The following is an 18,468-nucleotide window of genomic DNA, read 5'->3' as shown; positions in this document are numbered from 1 at the left end:
ACCGTCCATTGAAACACGACGAGTAATAAAGTACATTCAAACAGCTGAAATTAAACTTCAGATATTCTGTGTAATGTGGATTCCCATTTTGGATTTATATGGATTTCGTAAAAATATTTAAAATATAGTATAAAAAATGTATTGACAAAAATTCTGAAAAATATCTTGGCATTCACACTCAAATTATGCATCCTGGCAAACTGAAAGAATTGCACAAATGTACATTTAAATACAGAAATCTGTTTATTATTTGATATATATATCCTATACATTTTGATATATAGTTCTAATACCTGGAAGTCAAAAATAATGGTCATAATATATTCATATACATTGATATATGTATATATATATATAGAAAACTAATCCAATAATCTATAATAACTTGGACTTTGTTTTCTTATAAAAAAGAGAAAAAAACAAAACATCTTCGCTTCAATCTAGGTGCTTTATCGGAGATGTTAATACAAAATAAAATGACACCTGGACATTGCATTTTATACAACTACAACTTTTCCAGCAGCTATAAGATCTTCTTTGTTTAAGACACAGGAAAATATGTTGTCTTTGCTTGAATATCTAGATTTGTTTTCCCCCCAACACGTTAGGTTTAACAAGAATGACAAGAACAAAATGGTGATGGTAGACATTGCTAAACTGAACATCAGATTACACAACTCTTAATTCCACACTTTCAAAAAATGTTAAAGGGAGAAGGGAGACAATGGAATCAGAGACCTTCCGAAGTTTAAGGTAAAGGGAAAAGAAGAACATGGGATGGTGAATGATGTGCTTCTCCATCAATGAGTTGTGTTTGTAAACAGATGGAAGGCAACACGCACACGAGCCTGTTGGTCTGAGAATTTAGTACGATTTTGCACATAAAAATAGGCTTTGTAATTATAAAAACAATTAATCATGAAGCTGTCACAATTTGGCGGTTACTCGACAAGGTTTGTTTTACATTTGCTGCTTATTTATTTTGAATGAAAATAAAAGACAAACCCAAAAGCAAAACACAAATGGAGGCAAAAAAAAAAAACATTTCCAAAGAGCATGGCCTGTAGCGTGTGTTGCAATAGGACGAGCTTTCTGTTTATTCACTGCGGTTGTATCCTCCACCACATGGAGGTTGTGCAGGCACAGTGATGTTCATATTGCAGGAAAATAGTCCATTTTGAACATCTAGAGTTTCACTTTCTGTACAACTTCCTTCTAAATTCTCATTAAACACACTATATAACACAGCAGAGTCATTCAAATCTCCCAGCATGCATGCATCTCTCTGACTTCTCTCTTGGATTGGCAGGGAGAGACCTCCATCCTAGTCATTTTATCTGCAGCATAGTTTTATAAACACAACTCCCCAAAGTGCTCACTCAATAAGCGTAGTGGAGATGAGAAGATGAAGGCAGGCTGTTTTCAGGCGCTGTAGACATGAATGAGGTCGTGGATGGACATCAGACCATCTGGTGCCTTGGACAGAATCCTTTGCAGCTATCAAGAACGTGGACGCAAGAAGGCTCTACCACTTTTTGCTTCCAAGGAGCTAGGCTGGCGACAATGAGGTCAAGATGAGGCATCGAAGCTAGACAATAATTGAAAAGGAATGGCAGAAAGATGTATTATTTGACTGATATTGAAAAGAAAAATATAAAGCATCCACATGATGATTTATACATTTGCAGATCATATGGAGAAATTTTGTGAACTACTGTTTTTGTCTTTTTGACAATGCACAATTACCAACAATCAATATGATTTGTTTACATATAAATTACTGGAAAACATGGTAACCAAAATACTGGAAAACAAGTTGTGCAACCACAATAATAAACATAAAAATAAATTAACACCACTGACAACGTCAGTCAGAACTGAACATGATTACCTTTATATTTTATTTTAATATTTTCCACTGTGACTGTAATTTTGCATGTGAAACTTTTAGTCCATCATATCCAACCTTGTACACTGTGACAACTACTTTGTAATGTTTCATTCTTTTTGTGATATTTTATGGTAATTAATTGAGATAAAAAGATACGTTACTTGAATGGTTGTAACAGTATGTAAGAGCTATATGCACATTTTCTTTGGTCCTCTCGTATTTTGCTTATGAGTAGCGTACATCATGGTCTGAATGTAAATTCCAATTAAGGCATCAAAATTAGTGTAATAAAACCATGTTTTCACTTGGAGCAAATTACAATATTCATGCATTGCTAAATTGTGCAACTTTCATATGGGACTCACACCTAAAAGTTATTTAGGCAAGTAGAACTACTGTATGAAATACATCACTTGCATGGTACTTTGCGCAAAACACTTGGAATGTTATGCTGTATTTCAACTCTTTTCTTCAGTACTGTAAGCAGCAACATGCCAAGCAATTGATTTCAATGGTTATCTGTTGAAACATCAACATCATTTTTACGCCCAGTCTACCAAAACAGAGGAAAACACAATGTGAAATGATTCCAAAGTTCTTTTTTACACCATGACAAACCATCTTCTTGTCAGATCATTTTAAGATTTTTGTTTTTTTTAAGATCATACGGCAGGATTTTGGTGGTGACACTTTTTTAAGGCATTACTTTAAGACTTGCCATATCAGTGGATTTATAAATGATAGTTTAGGGAAAATAGTCAAATAAAGAACTGGATATCAATAGAAGCAAAAGAATATATAGCATGGCAAAAACGTTTTGTTTCTTTTTTTGAGTTTGCCAGAGACTGATCCTCCAGCTCCAGCCTGCACCAGACCTAAGGAACGGCTTGCAGCTAGCTTCAATTTTGATGCTTTTGACAGTTCAAAAATCATCTTTTCTCCTCAAGAACACATTCTTATTTTCCGTACCTAAGTACCTGATATTTTTATGCAAGATGCAAAGGATGCAGGATCATGTGCTTGTTCTATTGCATAAAGTGAGAGAAAAGGAATGTGTGCAATGTGTGTCTGTAATTATACACGGCCATGCGTGGGTGCTTTGGTGAGATAGGAGGGGCCAGAGGGGCCTTTCAGCCTTTGAGGGAGAATATGCCTTATTGTCTCGCAGTCATTAAATATTAACACAGCCATCTAACCCTGCCACTCACTGGGGTCTGATTGAAAATATAAAATAGTCACCTCCAACTATGTCATCCTGCTGTGATTATACCTATTTAAAAATAATTTGGAATAAATAAACTAGATTACTTTAAACACCCTATCATAGAGATTATCATGAAGAAAACCTATTTTAAAAGTAAGGTGACATTTGATCCACTTACAGCGGGCAAAGTCAATGCAAAGCGCTGCAAGGCCTTAGTTCAATCTGAATAGTTTTGAAGAAAGCCAGTTGAAGGAATGGCATCTAATTACAGGATTATGGACCCTTGTGGAAAAGAACAGTAAGTGACCTTCATTTGCCATTCTTCTTCTTCTCTGATTCATGCAAAGGACATTATCAAGAAGGGGGACAAAGAGGAAAGTTCTTACCTGTCCCATAGCTTGACATTTCTGCAGTTGTTGGTGCAGCAGCCGGCTGATATCAAAGCTGTGACAAAAGAAAAGGGGAAGAAGACAGCAGAGGGAACAAGAGGGGAGAAGTGACGGAAGAAAAAAAATAGGTTCATGAATGTTTCTTTGACATGGGAGTAACGCCTCATTAATCTTATGATTTATATATGGCATGTGTTTGAAGTGCCATAAAAAGCAAAATACCTCATAAATAAAATGCAGAGATGTTGGGCCACGAGTTTTCAGCAGAGTGTAAAGGGATGTACTTTTGATGCGTTTGTTTCTTATGGAACATGACAGATATAATTACAACATGAAACCTGAATGCACCAACTGGAATGTCCTTTAAGGGAATACCTTTCTTTGCTGTTTTGACAAGAACACAACTCTTTCATGTTTAAGGATTTCGGCTCAAACTGGGAGATGATTAAAATGTATTAGTTCAAAGCAACTAATTACGTCTGCCATCGCATTGGATTTTTTTAATTCTGTGCACAAACTGAATTTCTAAAATATCAATTAAAAGATTTAAGGTGGTAGTACGGCATTTACAGTTCAGTATTTCAGGAAGCAAATACTGAAGCGCATCCTCAAAATCGATGAGCACCCACAGACACACACACACACACACGCACAATTACCATCTCAGTTTGAGGTTGCAATCAGATATCCTGTTAGTAATAATGTATCCATGTGGAACAGGAAGTCTGGGATGTACTTGAATGCACTCTATGGAGGAAACGGAAATTGCAATAAAAATAAGTCAACGTGTACAGCTGATATAAGGTTGACATATTATTTACGATGTCCTGCCTCACTTGACAATTCATATTTGATCATTTTGCCGATCATGATAGGTTGTTTAAGTGACATTAATCAGGTTCACAATTGGCAACCATTGTTCATTTAATATTTGATGGGTGAATTGGATCTCAAGATCCGCAAAACATCATGGAAGTCTTTCACCAGCACACAAACCACTGAGGGCCATGTTTTCGTTAACAGTTTCACGTCTGCTCTGCAAGAAAGAAAGAAAACTCCAGCCATGCGCACAATATGCTGAACTTGCTTTCAGAATGAAAATAGTGTTGCTTAACTAAAAGTCTACTTTCAGAATAGTAATAATATAAAAGGTTGGAAATCTTGAACTCAACTTGTAGCCTTAACTGCAAGTTAGTGATACTACATTGAATGTGTATGTAATTATTTCCAGACTTGCTTGAATTATAAACAATGGGAAGTTATTGAGTATAGGTGCATTAATTATTTCCTAATGTTATACCGTTTCATACATTATGCAGGATATGTCACCCCCAAATCACCCCTGCTCGCACCACGCACAATATTTCCAGGCTCTGAGCCCAAATATGGGTCCAAACTTGAAGTCCCTCTTTGCCGTTGGTTGCCCTTCAGAAAACAATATGTTAAATTCTCGCTCTCTCTCGCTCTTGATCTCTGTGTGAGTCTTTAATCATGTTTTCATCACACTCCTTGGTTCACTAACATCTCCCATTAAAGATTCATTGCACTCTTGTGACCGCATAGTTTGCTAAAGATTCCTCAAGCCACCTTCAATACCCCTAACTGAACCTTTCCATCCGTCTGTTGATCTTCGCAGGGGCGGAGGAAAGATCAGGGGCCTGCAGGTATTTACATTTGGAAAGAGGAGCGATTTTAGGACGAGGCAAGATGGCTTTATTTGTGGAGCGTACACTGTAGTTCATACACAGAAAATTAATACACACAGACACAAAATAAAACGAGATTCAATATTGAAATTAATACAATAAATTTAAATCTGGTTAGAAAGGCATCCTAGCAAACACACACACACAGGCACAAATACACGTGCAGGCAAAATCTACTGTAGGTACATTAAAGGGGTGTGTTCTGATTTGGTATGATGCATATTGCAGAGTAGATCTATGACTGAGGTGGTCTGGTAGATCAATAAAGCAATCCCAACAATGACATCAATGCACTTACTATGAATGACTAAAGCTTATGAATGATGGGAGACATCAGCATACATCAATGCTTCTATTTCTCCTTATTAGAGTTATGGAATCATTAAATAAAGGAAAATAAATGCAGGTGTTCAAGATTTATTATGTGGTCAGATGGTGTGTTTCAAAATAAATAAATAAATAAATAAATGTAGAGTTATCAAAATGTTCATGAACTGATGTTTAGTGTTGGACAAAAAAAGTGAAGTGGAAGACTTCTCACAGGGTACAGATAAAATAAACAACAAAACAAAAAAATTATGTACTCATTTAATAAATCATACTGTGAACAAAAAATAATAAAAAATTGATGCTTGTGTTAGTCAGCGAGTCAAAGATTAACTCAAATGTGCACCATCAGTTGGAAACATCCCAAAACATTCCCGCCTCATCATAGTTTTATGAAAATTGGTCAAGGGCTCTATTTTTGTAACCAGTGCACATGCGGTTGGACCAAAAAAAAAAAAAAAACTGCTGTATCTTAATTTTTGTGCTGGTGCAAGCCTCCTTTTGCATGTTTGGGGATTTGGCAGACTGCACGTGTTTTTTTTTTTATTTTTACCTGCCACTGTATCAGGTACAGTCTAAGTGGGATGGATTGGATTTCCTGTTTTCCTGGAATGCAGCTTCAGACTTGACTTGGAGGACCATTGGCTAAAAATGATTTTGCACGTCACAAGATTGAAATCTGCTATCTATTGACAAATCCTTGTGACACAAACTAGCTACACACTTAGAATCCCTTTCAACCAAACAATGCCTTTTATCAACCAACATATATGGGCAAGGAGAGTTAGTACAAATGATTTATTTTCTTAAACAACCTCAAGTGGATTCAGCTATGGGCAGGGTGTCAATGGCAAAATTAGATTTAATGGGATGTGACAGATGTGTCAAGGGAAAGGGTTTCAGTGTCGGTCAGAGCCCAAGTGTATAGATAACGTGATTACCCCAGAATAATACGAAGCTTAAGCTCCCTCTCAGCATAGCCCTCTAAATTCCTCTACAAAAAGATACACGGGATTAACTTGGAAGGTGACTTACTATTTACTTGGTAGTCGAGGATCATAGTGTATTAGCCTACGCTATAATTTAGCAATTCATCAGAGGCATTCACCCGGAAAAAAAATGACTTTTATCGTTTTATCAAAAAGAATGAGATGAATGAGAAGAGGTGATGACTGAATGGGGACTGACATATGAAAATCGTTTGTCAAACTGGGACATCAAGTTGTTATTGACGTCTACATCAAGTCAGTAAACACATGAAGCTACTATGCGTCGCTCATCTCTCAATCCTCTTTTATCCGTCACCAGTACTCTCAGCTGTTCTCTCAATTTACAGGATCAATGCAAGGTAATTTCACATGACCACTCTTCTCAGATCTCTGAAAAAGTACTGCATAAATTATTCAGGCAGGCCGGACAGGAAAGCCCATGGAGATGCAGGATGGATCAGTGACCTTGCATTTGACTAGACGTCAGTCAGTCCAGCAATCGGTCAGTCAGTCTGGTGTACTGGCTGGCTGGTACGAGAGATACTTGGCTTAGCATTCTTAGGTGGATCATGGAGAACAATTCCCGAATGTATAATATTGAGACTTTAAAGTCACCAAAACACATACAGAAATTGAAACGTTGCAATCTGTATAAATTAAGTCACTTCTACAATATGTGCTCATTAATGTCTCATAGAATAACTTGCATTTGAATAAATTTATGAATATCCATTCATCCATTTTCTACACCGCTTATCCTGTTCAGCAATATGTTATGATTATGGAGGCATATTTTTTATTTGTCGATGCACATATGTGTAGGTGCACATGAGCTGGAAATATTTGCACAGCAGATTTGACTCTGTCACTGCATATACCAAGCATAATGCAGCCCAGTCAGCTTGACTGTGGTCATGACAGCCTTTAGTTGAAAAGTGAAAGTCAAGCCAGCCGCCACACCCATTGCTGGTGAGCAGACCCATCACCGGACCAAAGGGGGATTCAGGTTGAGGGGGCACAACATTTATTTGAGGGGGGCAGGCCCCCTCTTGCCTCTGCATGTAATTGATTGTCCATGTACAGTATATCTTTACTTTTATTTTGAAATTGGCCCTCGCAACACATAGCATAGTATGGACAATCATTTTTGTGATCGGCTTGACTTGGCTAGCTTGCCCACAGTCCCGCATGAGTCACACAAGAAAGGCCCTCTGCAAACAGCAACACTCACAGGCGATGACGCTGGGTAAACGCGGAGACAAGAGGGCAGGCTTCGCGGGCAGCACCGAGCAGCGGCTTGAACAGTCTGTCTAAATATGTCCTTATGTGAAAGCAGCACTCGGTGCAAAAAAGATTGGGGACTGCTGCACAACAGAACGGTGCTAAATCAGCCCAATTAAGCGGCCCCATACTGCAAGTCAGGGCAATTAATTTTTTGAAGGAGCCATGTGAGGAACTGAAAGCTACGGAGTTCATGCAAATGATATTGAGTGCATGGCATTTCTACAAATAAGATTAATATCTTAAAAAGCTCTATGGGATTAATATATATACTTACTGATATAATGCAAAGTTTAAATCTGAGAAATTGTAGTTTATCGTATTGTTGTAACATTTAGTCAATTGTTAAAAAAAACAAGTTATGTTGAATCAACAAAATACAAACAATCATCATAGCAAAATAAAAGGACATTATCCGTTATAATAATGTTTACTCTTCTGTTCTGTCTCTCAGTGAAGTAGAAATAGACTGTAGAGAGTTAAGAGCATGAAGCTCACTGAAGTAGAGCTGGATAATTGGAGCCCCGTTGGCTGATCAAGCCTGAGAACATTGTGTGTGTTATGTGTGTGACGTCCTTTTGCCTTTGTGTTTTTAAGGAAGCAAGCAAACAAAAAAACAACCCATTCTCTTGCAACTGTTAACTTATTATTTGAATATACCACAATTCTGTATTTTCTAAGCCTTTTCAATTGCTGTTTAGTGTTTGAACGAGTGGAATTGTACCTTAGAGAATAACATCAGCAATTTGTTGTGATGCGTGCTTTGCAAGTATACTCTAACAAAACAGCTGAAGCAAGGTGGACACTAAAACTAAATACTTTGCGAGATTTATTGCGATATGCGTCACAAAAGCAAATGTGCCAATCTTGTGTGTTTTCAAGATTTACATTAACCACTAAGTTCAACACAAACTATGTTGTCTGTTATATTGGCAGAGATGAAATATTTAAGCAGACATTGGCTAGATAAACTAGTGCTTTATTCATTTATTTATTTTAATTTTAATATGTGAGCAACACACAACTCTGTTAATGAATAAACCATGATTCAGGCCATGCCATGGGGAAGGTGAAGAGTTTGTACTTCTACTGCATTGTTCTAGTATTAATGCTAGGTCTAAATGCACTTGGCTACATAACAATGTATTGAAGTTTCACAAATACAAGAACCACTGCCTTAGTTGTAAATTCGTTTTTTTTTGTATATATGGGTGCCATATGGGTGACCGTGGTTGGGTCTAAGGTCACCTGGCCTCTCCATGAATGCAATTCACCCTCCATGTTATTAATGAAGACAGGTCATATAGCTGGAGGAACAGATGGACGTTTATGTTTATATCTCAAGAAAATCAAAAAGAAGTCTAGATTAAAATTAAAAGCTGCTATGCTGCTGAAAATCAACATACTGTGCAGAATGAAATCAGCACTCAACTCTGCAGTTCCACTTTTCCTTCACTGAATCTTATCATCTGATACCTCTAGAGAAAATTTGTCAAACTCAAGGCCCGGGGGCCAGATACGGCCCGCCATATCATTTTATGTGGCCCACGAAGACAAATTGTGCATCAAATTTGTGTGTCATTACTAGAATAGCAAATTGTCTTCACTTTTAATAACATCTTTTTTTTTCAATATTTGACCAGTTTTTACTGGTCTGATTTGAAAACGAGTTATTTGTCAGTTTATTTTGTAGCTTTTACTGTATATAATATGAGGTGCTCATACATTTATTTGGGTTGACAGTCATAATGACTACAATGCGGCCCGCGAAAAAAAAATAGTTTGACACCCCTGCTCTAGAGTGACAGCTCTCAAGACGGCACTCAACTTCACCTCAACTAAACGTGGCACACACACAAACACGGTTACTGCTGGTGATGTTAGGACAGACAGACAGTTTGCCTCCGGCCCAGTCGTGCCCCTACTAAATGACGGCTATGTCTAAACTTCCAGTTAATTACCTGGCCTCGCAAGCTAATTTCCTTTCAGCTCACTGAGCCATATCCCCAATGGCACTATCTCAAAAGGACAAAGACCCTTCTCCAGTCCACTGGGTTTGCGTGTCTACCGGATGACTGGGGTTACTGTGGAACAGTTGCCACATACCTCAGGGGTTTGTGCTGGAGTGATGCTAGTACACGAAAAGCTGCCTGCTCGCTGACACTAACAGCTACTACAATAGCCAGAATATTTGGAAGAATCATTCTATTCTTAATGAGGGTATGAATTATGAATGGATTGTGTCTTTTCAAATTTTCTCGACACCCATCAAATCTTTACAGTCCAATGGGATGCTCTGACACTGTGCTGCAAACAGCCAGTCTCAATGTATTTATTTTTAAGTTCTTGAATGGCAAACATAATGTTCTGACTGTCCTCCATGATTAATAAAAAAAACATTTGCTTTCTTGCTATGGGGCTTTTAACGCTTTGATCGGAGTTGCCACTGCTGCTGTCTGGAATTTGTATTTACTATGCCAGGGGTGTCAAACTCATTTTTTCCATGGGCTGCATTGTAGTCATAGCTTCTTTCAGAGGGCTTATGACTGTCAACCCAAGTAAATGTATGAGCACCTTATTTTACTGTATATACAGTAAAAGGTACAAAACAAACTGACAAATAACTTGTTTTCAAATCAGACGAGTAAAAACTGGTCAAATATAAAAAAAAAAAGATATTAAAAGTGAAGACAATTTGTAATTCTAGTAATGACAGACGAATTTGATGCACAATTTGTCTTCGCGGGCCACATAAAATGATGTGGCGGGCCGTATCTGGCCCCCGGGCCTCGAGTATGACACCTGTGTACTATGCAGTCAAGAAGCAGTGTAAAACCGGTGGTAGCATCGAGGAAGCGCATTACAGAGACGAAGCTAGCTGCATCTCGATTTAAAATGACAATGATCTGCATCCAAAGTAGTTAACAAAATGCCTAATCATCCACTCCTTGGCTAATGGTTGCTTTAATGGCACACGGGCAAGGTTGTTGGGGATAATTCATCTCTGGTGTGATTACAAATTCAAATGCCAAGGTAGCTGTTAAAAGTAACATTTAGATAGACATCCACCTTGAGAAGCTAAGCTCTCTCTTTACTGCATGCAAAGGGAGTACGCATTGAATTTAAAAGGGAAATAACCTGCAGCAGACTGTGTGGATATGTTTTAAATAGAACCATGGGCAATAAAAACACAACTTTATATGCCTGATTAAACAATCTAGACAATATCATACTACTGTTGCAAATTCAAAGCATCGTGAACCGCAAGGCTGACATAGTGGATGAGGCTTTCTGCTAATAATACTAATCCATTAGAGTTACAGCAGCCAAATGTTTCCATAAATCCTTTCATACGAGCAGCTGTGACAAACATTTGGGTTTCTTCATGAGTCGCTAAGGATGTGACACTCCAGAATTTATCTTGGAGAGGAAGTGGACAGAGTGGAGAAGGAAGAAGAACGAGATAGTGAAGAAGGCGGAAAGATGGACGGGAGGGGTGGGGAGGGGGTAGCCAGTAATCCACTCAAATTCATATTCAATCCTCTTTCCCTGCCTCAGCCTGCCAATCAGTACATCCTCCAGAAAGAGTGCTTTGTAATAATTTGCAATAATTGTAAAAAATCTCTGTCCAACAGCTGTTTTTAACATGGCAAACCGATTACGATGGAAAGAAGACAGAAAAAGAACAAGGAGAGAAATCTTAAAGCTAAAAGGTTGAATTTTAACTAAGACCAAAAGCAATCATTCCATTTTACAGCACATTTGACAAGGTTAAACTAATGCTGCAATAGTATTCATAATATGGATAATAAAATGAAAAGCTATTGAATCCCCTTATTGATCCCCAGAAGGGAAATTCTGTGTTAAAACAGTTTATTTAAAAAAAATTAAAAATCACCAATACATTCACTTTTTTTAACATAAATGTGAAGAAGAAAAAATCCTGAATATCTGTTGCCCTATGCCTTTGCATAATCCTGCTCACTAACAAACATACGGGAATTAGCAGTGTTAAAGGAGCCCGACATGGGCTTTGCAGCAACGATAACAGCCATACTTTGGGCACCCTAGTATTCTATCAAAACTTTTCTAAATAAGTGAAATATGTCCCAAAAGATTGTCCCAAATTTCTCAAGCAGTCGTCGGTAATATGTTTGCCACAAACTAACACAAGTTTCGGGAGTGGTTTAGACATATTTGTTGCAAAAAGAAAGTCCAACCATCAGCCTTTCAGTGGCTAAGGTGTAGGGAGAAGAGGCTGTTCCTATAGAAACTTTGGCAAAAATTATGAGAGTAAAGTGCAGGCGGAGTTAGTGGCATCAAAAACTGAAAGAGGCGGGGTGAGTGACATCACAAACCGATCTGCTATAACAGCCCATTTGAGAGTGCTGTTTGAGCTGTGTTGATACAAACAGCCATAGCCAAGGCAAACATGGGTCATTCTCACAAATTTAGGGAGTTAGTCAGGCTTATGGATGCATATTTATGATCAAAACCATAAAAAATCAAAAGTTTCATGTCAGGGCCTTATAATTACAAGAAACAGATTAATTTTATTGCTCGAATTTTTTGACTCAATGTGACTGATGAGCACAGAAAATTATTAATTATTAATTTTTTTAGGGGGAAGCACAATTCCCACATACGCCCATTCCTGGGCTGACTCATAACTGAGCTCACTTAAAGCTTAGTAGTATATTTTACAAAGAGCCAACAACTGCAAATAGTACTCCGTTGGGGCAAATAACTTTAAATGATCAAATAAGTGATAAAACAAAAAATTGCCTGCAAAATATAGATCATTACAAATTCCTGTCATGCTTCATTTCTTAATTTGGTCTAACTGAATAATATCCTCCAAACTCATTTGTGCATCCTATCAGCACTCACTGCCTCACAAAAGGCAGGGGTTTGTTCCAATTTCTTTTGTGCACACGGTTCTTTTTTTTTTTCTTTCTTTCTCCACTGATCATCTCAACAGTTTAAGCTAATGTGGAACTTGTGATTGCTGAAGCAGAAAACATGATTAAGTCTCTTCACTTGTGAAAGAGACCCTCTGCGGATAAAAGATAAAACCTTTTGGCATAGTTAGTGATGATTATTTATACGGGGAATAATAATTTAAAGTACAATATTTTATACTTTATAGTGAGACGCATTATGTTCTAATAGTAATAATAATAATAATAATTTAAAATACAACATTTGATACTTTTATAGTGAGGCTTGTTTCTTATGTTCTAATATCACACGTTCACATTTTCATGTTATTTAGTGCACATTGATTTTGTGATTCCTGACTTAAGGACCTGCATTTTTTTTAATACGTACTTCTTTAGTAATTCTCAAATCCTCGGAAGCCTCATTAATCGAGTGTCTCTTGTGTTCCAATGAGAGAGCAGGATAATCCTTTATGTTTACTGAGCATAAGTGGTGTTTTTAGTGATTTGGGGGGGAATTCCATTATTTTTATTGCAAAAAATATATAAAAAAATAGTGTGTGATACGCCTCACAGAAGATGTAACAGTAGAGCAGAGGTCAGAATGTTGTTTTTGTCCCGAATTTAAAAGACTTAAATTTGTGCCCTGTTGAGTGCCACATGAACATGAGACTTTGATTTTTCAACAACAAAAACACAGCTAGAGAAACAGCCATGTCACAAACACAAGCACGCACACACAAGTTCATAAAAATTGAAATAATACTGTGCAAAGAGCTTACGGGATAATCCCAGAAAGTGGAATGTACTACAACATCATAGGAATTAAATTCCTTCATCCAAAAAAAGAACATGCAAGAGTGGGTCAGGGGATGACACACACAGACATGGACACGGCAATATTTAATAGATGACCCTTTATTTATTTATTTTCAAATTTGCCTTTCAAAGTATTTATTTTCACTTGGACTGTTGCTTCAAGTTTTCACCTAAAAACCAACAGTGGAGGGTTAACTGGGGTAGTTTATTCATCATCATTTTTCAGAGGATTTTTTTTTTTAGTCAGGGCTGTATGTCACAAAAAAAAAAAAAAAAGGAAAATATTATGGTCTGCTGCTGTGTCTTTGTCAGGCCAGCGACAGAGGAATCCCAGAGGGACAATGCTCTTGGTAGATAAGCCACCAGAGCGACTGACAAATAGCCATAGTACATTATGACTTTATCACAACTCGTCCCACTGTAATGACTAACTCATGCTAGGAGGCTTAATGAAGTCCATATGGACCTGGATAAACAGTATTTGCTGGTTCTCTCTGAGCTAGATTCCCAACCGCTTTGCCACTTGGCAAATCACCAATCCTGAAAGCCAGAGAGTGCCCCCTGCACTTCAATTTTACAATTAAGAAGTAATACTGCAACGCCCTGTGTAAACACAACCGTTCAAGAGTGAGATAACGTATCACGATAAAGCATTACGGAGTGCAATTCGGCCACTAGCAAAAAGAAGAAACAGAAAGATGACCCAAATAAAAAGTTATGTGTGTCTTTACAATAATCCGCTGCAATCCCAAGAGATTGCAAAATGACTAGGGGAGAAATGTTTACAACTGTATCAGACAATCATCTCTAATGCAAAATAATTCAGAATGAATACAGAGCAATTTAAGGTTGGAATGTTATAACATCAGGGCACTCAAATAAGATAGCTATAATAGTGACAGTAGAAACAGCAGATGATTTATAATACAGTTTAGTGCCCCCCCCCCAAAAGAACAATATTTCCACTGTGCAAGTTAAAGTGTCATAATGAAATACAAAAGAAGTACAATTATGTTTATACAAATCATCTTCCATGACATTGTGTTTTGATTTGGTTGGGCAGTTTATATGTTCTCTGCCGCACACATTTCACCTTGAGACAACCTTTAGTGTCGGCCAGTTCTGTGCCACTCAGCACCTTTTTTTTTTCCCCGGACTCCAGAAATGATTACAAGCCGCTGTGGGGTATTTTAACAGTGGCCAATTTGCTAGGCTATTTTTGTTATTCATCACACAATCTGATAGCCTTAAATTGCAGCATGTTTGTGGTTTCTGTAATTCTAACATTAGGCTTCGTTCACAAAAAGAAATCCACCCCTAAGTCACACTTCTGCACCGGGGTTCATGTGTTAAACTGTTCAATCATGTGTTCATTATTAAATTAACTTCAGGAATTCCACTTGGATTTTTTACTTATGTCGAGCTACCGTCAACCTAATCTGCTAATCAGACTGACACAGCATTTGTGAGGTTGTACAACAAAATTACAATGCATTACATGATATTCAAAGGATTCATTCACACGCATAAAAACGTACCGTTCATCCCGTTATAGATGCTCCGATGATGTGGTGACAGCTCGTCTCCACCCGACCTCCTTTGCGCGTCTCGAATCGGGCTGCCAAATTTCCCATGGTCGGGACTCAGACTGTATTGGTGCCTATGAGTCTCAGGACTGCCCCCTTGGACTATACAACTTTTTTCAAGGTGCTCAGCCGTCCCTAAATGTGCATGGCGAGGCTCAGGGCTCTCACAACCAGTACTGCTAATGCTGCTCCGGTGGTGCCTCTGATAGAGGTCACCGCTGCCACCTTGACCCAGGTAGTGCTGCCTCTGGCCTAAAAGAAGGTCAGAGCTGTAGTGCTTTGGGTGCTGCTCTGGACTACTCCGTCCTATGTTCCTTCCGTATTTCTCTGGGCTCAAGCCTCGCATGACCCGGCTGTGGTCAGGCACTGATATGGAGCCGCAACGTGGTCGGCAGAGCTGGGGCAGAGTGTACGGGTACTCCAGGCTTGTACTCCGGTTGCGCCCGGCCGGATGCTCGGGGCTAGACACCTCCCTGTCGGTCATTCCTCCTCCTATGGCACTGATGCTGCTACATCTAGGTTTATGGGCCAGCTCGGGACTCCCTTTTTCCCTGGAATTTCCAAGGCCGCTCACTCCCACAGCTAGGTGTGTTTGCTTATGCTGATGGTGATCTGAGCTGTCAGCACTCCCTGCACTAGAGGTGCTGCTCCCATCCCCAACATCCCTCATTAGAAGACCCTGCCCAGGAACCAGCAGTAAACTGTTCTGGCTGTCTATGGAGTTTCGAGACCCCACGCCCATTCCAACACTCCCACTCGTCCCCCCACCTCCACCAACTATTCCTTTGTCCTCATCCAGGAGGAGACAGAGCTCTTTCAGCTCCAGGTTCTCACGGATGACCTCCTCCTGTCGAAGCTCTAATTCCTTGAGTTTTTGGAGATAGAGGGTCACCTCTTTGCGCATAATGCTAGAGCTGTATCGGCCCAGGCGCTGCCACTCCCTGGACACACGCTTTCCTTTTTGCCGATCATCATCCAGGAAGCAGCACAAGTCTCGCAGTTCACGGTTGTCTTCCTGCAGCTTCTGATTGATGTCCTGACAGGGAGAAATAGAAACACGTGAGGAAGGCAGATTCATTGACGTGATCCTTCGGCCCAAGGACTGGCAGCATTGTTGATGCTAATAAGAGCCAGAAGACGTCATAAATGTGTTTGTGTTTTAATGCACATTATTTTTCACTGCCAGAGTGCTACAGTGATTTCCAATGTAATTCCCTTGCATCTCTCTTTGCTATATCAACCACTGCAAAATGAAATGACATTGAAATGAAACCTTAATTCTTCCTGTCTTCCCCGGCAATGCACTGACTCACCATGTGGCATTCATTATACAGTACATCAGAAAGCTCTGATTTAAAACCGGGATGGGCAACATCTAACCTTAGCACTATACTTTTAAAATTAACCTTCTCACCTCTAGCAAAGATTCCCCTTCAATCCTCTTTGTGCAACAATTTAACCCTCCTCAATCCGTCCTCTCCTGCTCTCTCGCTTTCCTATAGCCTCCAGTTCTTTCCATTGTAATTAGGTAGCTTGAACGGGTGGGGAGGTGACAAGGTCTCCTGGAAAGGCAAACGATTTTCACGTGATGCTACACCGGGCTGGCTTTCTGCTTCAACGTCAACATTGTGCCTCTTTTGTCACAGCGTAAGCACAAAGATGCATGCATTTTTTTACAAGACATCTGGAAATTAAATATAATAATATGTATATAAATATATATTAAATTATATATATATGTGTGTGTGTGTGTGTATATATACATATAGTAAATTAAATAATATATAGTATATATAGTAAATTAAATAATATATAGTATATATAAATAGTAAATTAAATAATTAAATAAAATATATAGTTAATTAAATAATATATATAGTATATATAGTAAATTAAATAACATAAAAATATTTCTGACACTGCTTATTTCTGTTAGGGTTGTAAATTAAATGGCGCCTATCCCATTCACACTCACCATTCACACAGACCTAAAGACAAATTAGAATCTTCACTGAAACAAACAGGTATGTTTTTGGAATGTCGGAGGAAGCTGGAGTACCCAGAGACAATGCTCACAAGCACAGAAAGGATGCCAGATCCCTAATTCTAACTGTGGATGTAATAACCACCACCATGCCGCCCTCACTATAATAGACATAAAATAAAACTTTACCGACAAGCCAGAGAGTGAGTAGGCCTGTTGCCAATGTTCACTGTTTGTAGGCTTCATGCCATCTGCGTAAGGAACCAGATCAGGCCCACACAATGAACTTCAGGATAACCTCGAGTCTGACCCAATGTTTGCAGCCCATCACGCCCACTACTGTGCGCGCACTCAGGTGCGCTCCAATATGCTACTGCTACATGAGATCATCCCTCACCAAATGCTCGCCCCCTCACCTTTAGTCCCCTGATCTCGTTCAAGTGCAACTGTAAGCTGCGATTGACCTCTCGGATGAGATTTCCGTGGTCCAGAATCACGCTCATCTTGTCGGCCTCGGAGCGTCTCAGACGCCTCACCAGGTCCTCCTTGGTCCACTTAAACAGATCTTCATCGGACAAGCCGGAAACGTCGTCCGCCGGACTGTCGGTCTTGGCGATAGACAGCTGCACCTGAGGCTGGGGCGGTGGAGTCGCTTTCTCCATTGGCACAGCGCCTCCGGTACCGACAATGGGCGGAATATACTCAGAGGGTTGCTGGTAGTCTTTGCTCGCATCCGCTCTCCCACTGACTCGTGACTAAAGGTTATCGGCTAAACATCCGTGGCATAGTTCTTCGCCGCCGCCTTTGCTCTCGACAGGTCTGCTGCTCACCACACTCTGCAGGCGCAACAGCTGATGATGCCGGCTGAGTGCTGGGAGGACGCGCTGCCGTCACTGCAACACCCCCATGGTTGAGGTGGGCTTGGTTCGAACGAAAGCCTTTCGTCCCTTTGGTATTCCGATTCCAGCTACAATTCGTGAGAACGTGAGAAATAGTCGGTGAGGCTTCAGGGTCACACGCTCACACAACGAGAGCCGGGGAGGAGAGTCTGTGGTCAACGTCAGTATAATGCCTACCTCTCTCTCTCTCTCTCTCTCTCTCTCTCTCTCTCTCTCTCTCTCTCTCTCTCTCTCTCTCTGGCCGAGCATAATGAAAATGAAAGTAGTCGCAGCGCCATCTAACGTACTGATTTTTTTTTAATTCGATAACATTTCCTTTTGCTTCGTCCTATTAAAAGTAAATAAATGAACGATATACTTTTAAACCATCTAGTACATGTGCCATCAGTATTATATTCACGATTTCCCAAAACTGCAACGTGCAAAAAAAAAAAAATGTCTTATACAAGAACA

At 39.3% G+C, this 18,468-nt stretch overlaps 1 protein-coding gene across 1 annotated transcript; it reads right to left on the bottom strand.

Annotated features, from left to right (window-relative positions):
• Positions 1-220: 220 nt before the first annotated feature.
• Positions 221-18,204, bottom strand: ccdc85al (coiled-coil domain containing 85A, like). Its single transcript, XM_049721285.2, has 4 exons — positions 17,533-18,204; positions 15,085-16,168; positions 3,482-3,539; positions 221-1,588 (listed from the first exon to the last, which is right to left on the bottom strand). The coding sequence occupies exons 1-4, from the start codon at positions 17,776-17,778 to the stop codon at positions 1,570-1,572; spliced, it is 1,407 nt and encodes a 468-aa protein (XP_049577242.1). The 5' UTR covers positions 17,779-18,204; the 3' UTR covers positions 221-1,569.
• Between the last annotated feature and the right edge of the window lie 264 nt (positions 18,205-18,468).

This window comes from Syngnathus scovelli, chromosome 5 (assembly GCF_024217435.2).
Source record: "Syngnathus scovelli strain Florida chromosome 5, RoL_Ssco_1.2, whole genome shotgun sequence".
Classification (NCBI taxonomy): Eukaryota; Metazoa; Chordata; class Actinopteri; order Syngnathiformes; family Syngnathidae; genus Syngnathus; species Syngnathus scovelli.
The sequence above is the reverse complement of the archived record's forward strand: the minus strand, read 5'-3'. Positions and strand labels throughout refer to the sequence as shown.